Here is a 10,000-nt window from a genome sequence, read left to right as displayed (position 1 = left end):
GTGCGTGTGTGGAAGAAAAGCGCATTCCAGAGGTGACAGTTATGATTAGTAGGTGTGAATGACTAGCAGAACGCGCGTCCAACATGACTCGCCACGCAGCTCTGTGAAAGGCATACCTCCGCTGGTCTAGGGATGGAGACGAAGAAGCCTGCGCTGTCTATATTTCATGGTTTAAAACCATTAAGGGGCAATAGTGCCTCGGTGAAGGCCGTTTCTCAAGTGAGGTTTTTCCGAACTAACTAAAAGTTCCCCCACGTGAGACATGCGCCGAGCCCCAGAGCCAAGAGTATGAGCCACGGAGGGGTCGGTATAAAACCCACCATGGCTTTGTTTCGTAGCAGTGAATTAACGCGTTTATGGTTTCGGCCAACATGTGCACTCTGTTGATCTGTCTATTGAAGGGTTGGAGAAATGTTTTGAGGTAATTTGGAAGTTTGATCTATGTTTTGGGTTTCAAACATATCTAGTGCCGTGTGTTTTTGCTTATAGGTTTGCAATGTATGCATTGTTGTGTTATGGTTTAATATCACACATAGTTATTGGAAATTAGCAATGCATTAGTCTATAATAGTCTATGAGTAATAATAGTGCTTAAAAAGTGAACTACTCCAGTACATGGATATTGAATGCATAAAAGTCCAACAGCAGAAAACTGAAAAACTCATCCAATAATTCTTGAAATGTTTTTTATTGCACAAAAACGCATTCCACTCGGATTAAACAACAGTAGAATAATTGCAACTCCGTCTAAAAATAGGAGATTCATTCCCCTTCTTCTTTCGACCTATACCGGCTGAGGTTCAGCTGGGGGGGGGGGGGGGGGGGGTCGGGGGGGTTCTGCATGTATATGCAGACGTAAGCCAAAAAAAGTGAAGAAAGAAGAAATATTTGAGCCCCGGGTTGTGGTGGCTGTTTGCGCTCCGTGTGTACGTGCAGTGTGAAAAGGATGAAAACCGGGCAGGAATACTGTTCTATGTTAAGTGTGCAATTTAGCGTGAATCAAAAGCAGCTTTCCTGGCTCCAATTCTGCTCGCTGCTCTCTGCCAGGAAATAGGCTTTTTTTTTTGCCAGGTAAAGTCTTTGCAGAATGGAATCGAATGAGGTATTTTTTTCCCCCCATACTGAATGTTGGAGGTCAGGAACGCTGAGAGCTGAATATTGGAGACCCCATGCTGGATTTCGAGTACCGGCTGCTTGTAAAATACTGAGCACTCCGTGAAATAATTTGCCACCCACAGGGTTTAGGTATACAGTCCGTGGAAGAGGCTTATCAATAGCCTAAAGTACTCAGAACAGAACATAATAAAATAAAAGTTTTCATCCTGGAGGAACTCACATACTATTGATCTATTATTGTCTAATACACAGTATGGAGGTGAATCAAATGCATACTACTTTACGAGTACTAAAATATGCAGTTTTCCTTGCAATTGCAGGCCGGATTTATGGACCACAGTGCTCCCTAACAGGCCTCTGTGGCCATATCTTTGTGTACTTATACTCAGAGTAAGATCAAATCTATACGTATTAAAGCATAAATCCAGTTAACTCTACACTCTATGTACTGCCGTTAACCCCACATAGTTTCACAGTGCTACGTTCCAGTAAAAGAAAAGACTCAGTTTTCTGATACTTTTATGAACCTTCTTTTTTATTGCTTAAACAGGACCATACATTGCTAGATCGTAAAGTCAATGGATGCGATTTCAGGGGTCTTTTAATTTCTTGCTTGTACATGACCGAGGAAGGAGAAACCACATTAATGAAGAGGTACATTAATATCAGGAATATTGGAGTGCACTTTTACAACTCGTGTAGGGGAAATTCTTCTGGTTACCGGTGGTTATAATGAGTTACTCTTCAGTAGATGATGATAGGAGACCGTTAAACCTGCTGGTATCATTACAACACTACCTTCTAATTCATTTACAGTACGGCTAAAAAGCAATGTTCACATTTTGTTTACACTATGATTAGCAGAGTGACGGTCGATATTCCATCAATAAATCAACAAAAGGGTAAGTGAATATATAAATATTTTTTCTCTGTTTGTATCCATTTACCCCAGTTCAGAATAGATTTGGGGTATCTGCCTGCCAACACAGACAGAATATTTCCAACAACACTTAAATATTTGATGATGACATCCTCATGCATATGGATGGTCTGCGGCCGGCAAAACAGTTCCTGTTTCCCACAAACTGACAAGAAAAACGAGAGATCTCACGATTCTTAAAAAAAAACCGACAACTAATATTTCCCCGTGCTAGCGGTGCCTTAGCCCTTACTCCTATTCACTTGATATTCTGATCCACGGGTCACTCTCCCACCATCACCACTGGCTGGATGTGAGGAGCCGCCTCAGAGCCCACCATTACCAGTGAGTGCGGAGCTGTGCTGGCCAGCAGCGAGGAGCAGAGGAGTGCTGTATTGAATGGTGCTCAGTGGAGAGAGAGGCTGTGGGTTGGGTTTCTCTGAGGTTATGGTCATTCTCCCCTGGGGGAAGTGGTGAGGCCTGGCTGTTTACTCTAGAGCACCTCCCCCACCCCCACCCCAACCCCCCCCAACCCCCCTCTCGGATGGCCCCTGCTCGTTACCCTTGTGATTACCACCATGGGCGCACACCTGTCCCTCCTAAGCCGTCAGAGATGTGACTTTAGAACCGCGATGGTCGTCAATGTTTCCATGGGCGTCACACGCCGGATTGTTCTGGATCTTTAGTGTTCTCTGCGCTAATTGGTCGGTCGGAGGCGTTGATGTGTGCACCGCGTTCTTGTCACTGCAGGTGCGTGTTTTTGTGCGTGTGTGTGTGTGTGTATGTGTGTGAGTGTGTGTGTGTGTCCGTCTGTCCCCATGCCTGCAAGTTTGAATGCATGTGTTTCTGTGTGTGTTTATATATGTGTGCTTGTGTGTTGAATCTGTGTGTGTGTTTTTATGAATGTGTGACCAGGATTGTGTAGTTCTGTTTCCAGGTCTATGGGGTGGCATGCACGCGCAGTGTGTGTGTGTGTGTGTGTGTGTGTGTGTGTGTGTGTGTGTGTGTGTGTGTGTGTGTGTGTGTGTGTGTGTGTGTGTGTGTGTGTGTGTGTGTGTGTGTGTGTGTGTGTGTAGGCAACCATGCATGCGGATGTATATGTTTTTAGCGTGGGTGTCTGTGAGAAGGGTGTGTGTGTGTTTGTGGTTGCGTGTGTGTGTGTATGTATAGTTGTGTGTGTGTATGTGTGTGTGTGTGTGTGTGTGTGTGTGTGTGTGTGTGTGTGTGTGTGTGTGTGCGGAAGTGTGTGTAGGTGTGTGTGTGTGTGTGTAGTTGTGTGTGTGTGTGTGTGTGTGTGTGCGTGTAGGTGTGTGTGTGTGTGTGTGTGTGTGTGTGTGTGTGTGTGTGTGTGTGTGTGTGTAGGTGTGTGTGGTGTAGGTGTGTGTAGGTGTGTGTGTGTGTGTGTGTGTGTGTGTGTGTGTGTGTGTGTGTGTGTGTGTGTGTGTGTGTGTGTGTGGTGGGGGGGGGGGGGGGGGGGGCGTGCGCGGCAGGACCAACACTTAATGGGCAGGAGCTAAAACAGCGTCTACATCTTCACCCAAAGAGGAGTTCCACTTTTCCTTCTCTCTGCCTCACTGGGTCCAAACACTCCCCAGCTCTCAGAGCACAGGCAGGCAGCATGCAGAAGACCCCCGTCTCCTCTCCACCGCCCCGTCCTGCTGGACCCACCGTGGCCCCGACCCAGCTCTGCTCCCCCTGAGGGATCACACCGCCACCCCGCCTCCCGGGACACGCGCTGCTGTGACGGCACTGCCCGCCGGTGGGCCGCGGCCAGCCCCGGCTATCTTTATCGCTCACTTCATCGGGACGCCCGGGGAGAAATAAATAACGCTGTCGGGAGGCAAGGACAGGGGGCTTTCCCCAGCCTGCCCTCACGCTGATGGATTTGGACTGACTTTCTGACCAAGCCATTGTGTGTTTGGGAGATTTTTTTTTTAGCTTTTATGCTTCCTCTTGCTTGTTTTGATAGTTTTTTTCTGATTACATTACACAAAGCTCCTTTTCAAAGCGTTGGTGAACACAAGTGCCTGTGGATCAGTGTGCTCTGCAGAGATCCCACGTAAGTCTCCTTTCTCTGACTGACATGCATTGCGGTTTAAATGAACAGAAAGAGAAAATTGTCCTTATGGGGGAGTGTTGATCACTAAAAAGTGCTTTTTGTGTGAAGATTAGTGAGCCCAGTGAAAGTTGGGACGGGGGGTCAGCAAGAGCAGGCAAAACAAAGTGCTCATCTGCATGTGCATGTTCCAGGGATGGCGGGTGATGGGATGTTGACGCCTGGGTTTGTGTTTTCTGCAGATCTTCCAGGATGTGCTCTATGGGCGTAGTACATCAGTGGAGCCTGGCTGTGTTCCTGCTGGTTTCCCCGTTGACCCTGGACGGCAGACCCATGGATGTTCCCAGCAACAGGACGTGAGTTACCTCCTGAATCAGTGTCTGTTTAAAGATCCATGCTCTGCTTCGATATCGCTCCATTCCACAACATATGATCAGGAAGTATATTGAGTTACTTTTGTAATATCAGCAAATCTTAGTTTATGGAATTGAGAGAAAGATTGTGCAGATTTTTTTTAAAAGTGGGCTAAAAAAATCAAAGTCTGTTGATTGTGTGGGTTCGTGGGTGAAAGCCGCAGCCACAAATCTTGTTAATGCTGCCCTCTACTGTCCTGTGATTACCTGGCCTGTGACCTTGGATTTTTAGCAGCCAGTCTCTCAAAAAAATTCACATATTTTCCCAGACATAATGAATGATCTGGATAAAAATATCCAAAACAGTGGTCCTAAGAGCTACTTGTTCGAGCAGCACTAATCTTTTTTAAATTACCATGTGATTTTCTGGAGTTTTGACCTTTTTTCCCCCCCGACACTGTGACCGTGGTTCTCCAGGAGGCGATCGGTGAGCCACACCCAGCTCATGCACGACAAGGGCCGGTCCCTGCAGGAGTTCAAGCGCCGCATGTGGCTGCAGGAGCTGCTGGACGAGGTCCACACCGCAGACGCCTCCATCCCCCCCTTCCAGGGCTCCCCAAACAGTGGCCCCGGTGGTGGTAGTGCTGGTGGTGGAGGTGGTGGACCTGCTGGTGGTGGTGGAGGAGGTGGTGGTGGTGGTGGTGGAGCCGTGCACCAGAAGCCCCCGGGAGGAACCAAGAACCTGCCGGTGAGGTTCAGGACTCTGGACCCAGAGGGGGACGCCAACCTGCCCCAGGAGACCAACAAGGTCCTGGCCTACAAGGACCAGCCGCTCAAGGCAGCCACCAAGAGGAAGAAGAAGGTCCGACTGGGCCGGCGGAAAGAGAGCGAGAAGAAGAGGAAGCGGGCGCGGCGGGCTGTCGCGGCGACGGAGGCTCCGCACACGAGGGTCAACCGGGCCTCATAGCTCCGCCCCCCCATCCCTCTGGTCCTGAAGCCATAAGACCCCAGCCCTAGCGTCTGCGTCCCCCCGTCCCAGACCTCACGGCCTCTGGTTCTGAAGCTCAATCAGACTGAGACTCAGGAGCACAATGAGAACCATTTCAGACACCCATGAGTGACTTAGTTCGTTATTTCTGTTTCTTTGGTCCTGGGCATTGCTTGTATGATTATAATCAGTCACTCCCGCGAATGTATTTCGTCACTATAACAACTGTCATAAAACAAAGTGTGTTTTCGTCTTTTAAGATTCATATTTATTCAAGTGGAGTCGACCCATCAACGCAGACATTCACCCCACAAAAAAAGTAGGAAAATAAGATTTGTTTGTCTGTCGTCTGTGTCATCATCTGTAATACCAAAGATATTTATTGTCTGTGCTGTACATAGTGTAATTATTGATGATTGAGACTCTGGGGAGTTTGGACTTTGCTGGACCTATGATTGGTTGCTATTTTTAACACACTCTCAAGCTGGACTGTTTGCTGACCACATCTGTTGGAATTGTTCTTCCATAATTTATTTAGGTAGGCCTATTTATTGTGTTTTTGTGAATGTATCGTGGTGCTGCTGACTGAATTCCATAATGCACTTTAGGTATATCCTGTACATGACTTCATGTAATTGGTTTTTCATTTTCTCTTCCTTTGAGGTTTATGTTGTGTGCTATTTTGTTGTTGTTGGTTGTTTTCTATTTCCCAATGCATATTTATGGCGTATTGAATGCTTTATCAAATCTCCAATCATTTATACCTTTATAGTCTATTTTTATACTTATGCCAAAGTCAAGGTATTTTCTGACTCCTAATTTTCTTCACTTGCACTGAGGACATCATATACACATTGACCACATAGCAAACATTAAAACTGTAGCCGCTAGAAACGCTTGCCTCTTGTTGTATCTGTCGTCTGCTGCGTTTGGGTTAATACAAGCGTAACGGGCCGTCAAAAACATTAGATTTCAAACATCGAACCATGGCTGTTGACTTTCAAGGCTTAACTTAAAATTCAAGCATTAAAAGGCTTTTAAGGGCACGATAGCGTTTTGTTAATATCACATGTGGCCTTTTTTAATAGTCGGCTCACTCGGCTGCCCAGCACACAGGCAACGTAATGGAGGGCAGAGCAAATGCATCAGTGTCAGCTATTTCCTGTGCTAAGAGCTGCGGTGCTGGCCATTAGCGCACACAGAGCCATAAATGCTGGGGAACGGGCTGATAAAGCTGCTACCCAAAGCATGCAGCTCACACCAAAGAAATCAATCCAACAATGGGAAAGGCATTAATATCTCCCGGCCAAAGGGGAATCATGGGAAGCACAATCAATGGAGAGAGGCCGTGTTTACTTTGGTTGGCGTTATCAGTCTTGAGATGAGTTAGAGGAGGTGCTTATCTCAAATACTGAGGTATGCTCTTCTCTCCTCTGGTTTGAATGCATCTCATGAACGTCATTAATAGCTTCTGAGGGAATAGATGTAATCAAGTATAGGAACAGGAGGAAAGTTTGAATAACTTGTCAGAGGATGGTTTTTGAAAAATTTGAAAAGGATTTAGTTTTTCTGAGATATTCTGAGAAAAGCTTCCTTGGTTTTTAAAGTTTTTTTAGGTTGTAACAAAACAATTGAAAATACCTAAAGATACACATTTTGGATTCAAACCAAATAATTAATGGTAGCCTTTTTGATAGAACGAGTAATGTTCACTCTCCTCAAACAAATTTCATGAGATGCAGGTTTTTAGTTCACCGGAGCTGGACGTGCGCTCTCTCTTTAAACCCGCTCACCCGGAGTCAATTTGATCCAAGTAGTGTTTGCCTTTCCCTCTCCATTCACCAGTCAGCGGCTGGTTAACAGCCCATGGAAAGGAGCTACTCCTGTCACCTTCTCCCATGATGAATTCACAAGGTTCTTTACTCCAAAAACATTATCGTGGAGATCTGCACTCCAGGATGTCACCAATCCGGGCCAGAAAGTATTGAAGAAAGACCATGGTGAGTACGTCCACATTTAAAGAGGTACGGTCAGTGCGATGTGTTCACTAAGTTTATGTCTAAAGCAGTGAGGGTGACAGCAGTGAAAGTAAAGCAGCAAGTTTTGGTGATTGATGTTAAATCCAGCAATAAAATGTGTGGGTGTGACTTGTCAGCGGGTGGACTTTAACAGACTTCTGCTTCCCTAATAAACACCAATGCAAATATAATTATTCCCACGAGTGGGATGCTCTGCACAAAAACACAACTTTTAACAAAAACATAACATGGAAATGTTTGGTTAATCTTTTTCCTTTCTGGGGGTGGTGATGGTGGTAGTGGTGGTGGGGCTGATCGTGGGGGTGATGGTGGTGGTGGTGGTGGTGGTGGTTGTGGTGGTGGTGGTCTTGGTGGTGGTGGTCTTGGTGGTGGTGGTCTTGGTGGTGGTGGTCTTGGTGGTGATGGTGGTGGTGGTGGTGGGGCTGATCGTGGGGGTGATGGTGGTGGTGGTTGTGGTGGTGGTGGTCTTGGTGGTGATAGTCGTGGTGGTGACGGTGGTGGTGGTGGGGCTGATCGTGGGGGTGGTGGTGGTTGTGGTGGTGGTGGTCTTGGTGGTGATGGTCGTGGTAGTGACGGTGGTGGTGGTGACGATGGTGGTGTTGATGCTGATGCGGTCTCACCTCCCAGGCTACCGCCAACATCTACGGGCTGATCTTCGCCTGCACCTGCGGCCTGATCCTCGGCGTGGGACTCTGCGCCAACATCCTGGTCTTCTCGCTGTTCGCCAAGCACAACAGCCTGCGCAAGAACCGCCTGGACATCCTCCTCCTGAGCATGACGCTGGCCGACTTCCTCACCCTCCTGCTCATCCCCTTCACCCTGCACTCGGCCGTCAGCCAGTCCTGGCCGCTGGGCAACGTCTTCTGCAAGGTCTACCAGTTCCTGCTGGCCTTCAGCCTGGCCGCCAGCACCTACTCGCTGTGCGCCGTGTCCATGACGCGTGCCATGATCATCACCAACCCCTACCGGCCGCCCGACATGGACCTGGTGGTGCTGATGTTCGTGCTGGTGTGGGCGCTCAGCTTCTTCGTCAGCCTCCCCCTGCGCATGTTCGCCACCAGGGACAGCGTTGGCCCCAGCGCGGCCAACTTCACCTACTGCCTGCCCACCATCCACCAGCACCACTACCAGGTCGTCCTCAGCCAGTTCGTCCTCTTCTACCTCGTCCCCATGCTGGTGATCGCCTTCAACTACGTGCGCCTGGCTCTCTTCCTGCACCGCAGCCCCGTGATGTCGCAGGCGAGCGCCAGGAACAGCCGCAGGGCCTCGATCATGGTCTTCCTGGCGGCCGGGTCCTTCTCGGTGTGCTGGCTGCCCAGCTACGTGCTGGAGCTCTGTGTGTACCTGGGCCTTTACCGCCAGGACTCAGCCTGGGAGGTGTTCTACTTTGTGTGCACCGTGCTGCAGTACCTGCACCCCTGCGTGAACCCGGTGCTGTACGTGCTGCTGTCCAAGCGCTACCGCCACAGGAGGGCAGAGTGGCTCTTCGGATGCACCGCCGCCGCCGCCGCAAGGAACCGGGTGCATCCTGAGGTGGTCAGCGTCGCCACGGAGAGCCTCTAGGGGAGTCAGTCGGGGGGATCACTCTCTAGTGGAGTCACTCTCTAGTGGATCACTCTCGAGTGGATCACTCTCTAGTGGATCACTCTCTAGTGGAGCACTATCTGGTGGATCACTCTCTAGTGGATCACTCTCTAGTGGATCACTCTCTAGTGGAGCACTATCTGGTGGAGTCACTCTGGAAGAGTCACTTCCTAGTAGAGTCACTCTCGAGTAGTCACTCTCTAGTGGAGTCACTCTGGGGGAACACTCTCTAGTGTAGTCACTCTTTAGTAGAGTCACTTTCCAGAAGAGTCACTCTCTAGTGCAGTCATTCTGGTATGTCACTCTCTTATAGGGTCACCTTCTTCTGGTCAATCTTTAGTTGAAACACTCTCCAGTAGAGTCACTCGCTAGTAGTCACTGAGTCACTCTGGTAGAGTCACTCTAGAAGGTTCACTCTCTAGTAGTCACTCTCTACCTTTTACTTTTGAGTTTGAGCGTGATGTGTAATATGAATCTGATTTTACGTTTTTTTGTTGACAAAATAATATGTAAAAGTACATCCATTTTTTATTGTTCTGACTTTTTGTAAACTTATTGTACGTGCCATTGCCATGTGATTGAATCATTTGACTAAAATGTATTCCTGGACAGCTTCTTTTGATGTTTTTGACATGAGGGCCAAATACTGAAAAATATTTTATATCTTCATTCTAAGCAGAAGATCTAGGTAGCAGGTCTATCTTGTATGTCTGCTAATGTCCTTTCATAATAGCAATGATTCATTATTGTTGAGAAATTAATACTGCAGCAAAATAAAATTTCTTAGGATGTAGTAGAGGTATTTTTTCAAAAAGTATTTATACTGTTAATAAAACCGTATCTGTTGAAGTGTCGTTTATTCCAACAACTCAATCAGTATCAAGTTTGCCTCGTTAAAATGGACACAACTCTGGGTCTCGTGAGATACTTTAAATGTTAAATGAC

General features: G+C 47.7%; 2 protein-coding genes across 2 annotated transcripts; both read left to right on the top strand.

Moving 5' to 3' along the window:
• Positions 1–3,623: 3,623 nt before the first annotated feature.
• On the top strand, positions 3,624–6,376 carry pthlhb (parathyroid hormone-like hormone b). The gene is made up of 3 exons (XM_030366303.1): positions 3,624–4,094; positions 4,334–4,447; positions 4,922–6,376. Exons 1-3 carry the CDS (start codon positions 3,979–3,981, stop codon positions 5,409–5,411), a joined length of 720 nt encoding a protein of 239 aa, XP_030222163.1. The 5' UTR covers positions 3,624–3,978; the 3' UTR covers positions 5,412–6,376.
• Positions 6,377–7,429: 1,053 nt separating this feature from the next.
• LOC115550759 (galanin receptor type 2) lies at positions 7,430–9,034 on the top strand. Its single transcript, XM_030366049.1, has 2 exons — positions 7,430–7,456; positions 8,099–9,034. Exons 1-2 carry the CDS (start codon positions 7,430–7,432, stop codon positions 9,032–9,034), a joined length of 963 nt encoding a protein of 320 aa, XP_030221909.1.
• The last annotated feature ends 966 nt before the right edge of the window (positions 9,035–10,000 follow it).

Source organism: Gadus morhua, chromosome 9 (genome assembly GCF_902167405.1).
Source record: "Gadus morhua chromosome 9, gadMor3.0, whole genome shotgun sequence".
NCBI classification, from domain to species: domain Eukaryota; kingdom Metazoa; phylum Chordata; class Actinopteri; order Gadiformes; family Gadidae; genus Gadus; species Gadus morhua.
This window is presented reverse-complemented; position numbering and strand designations above follow the sequence as displayed.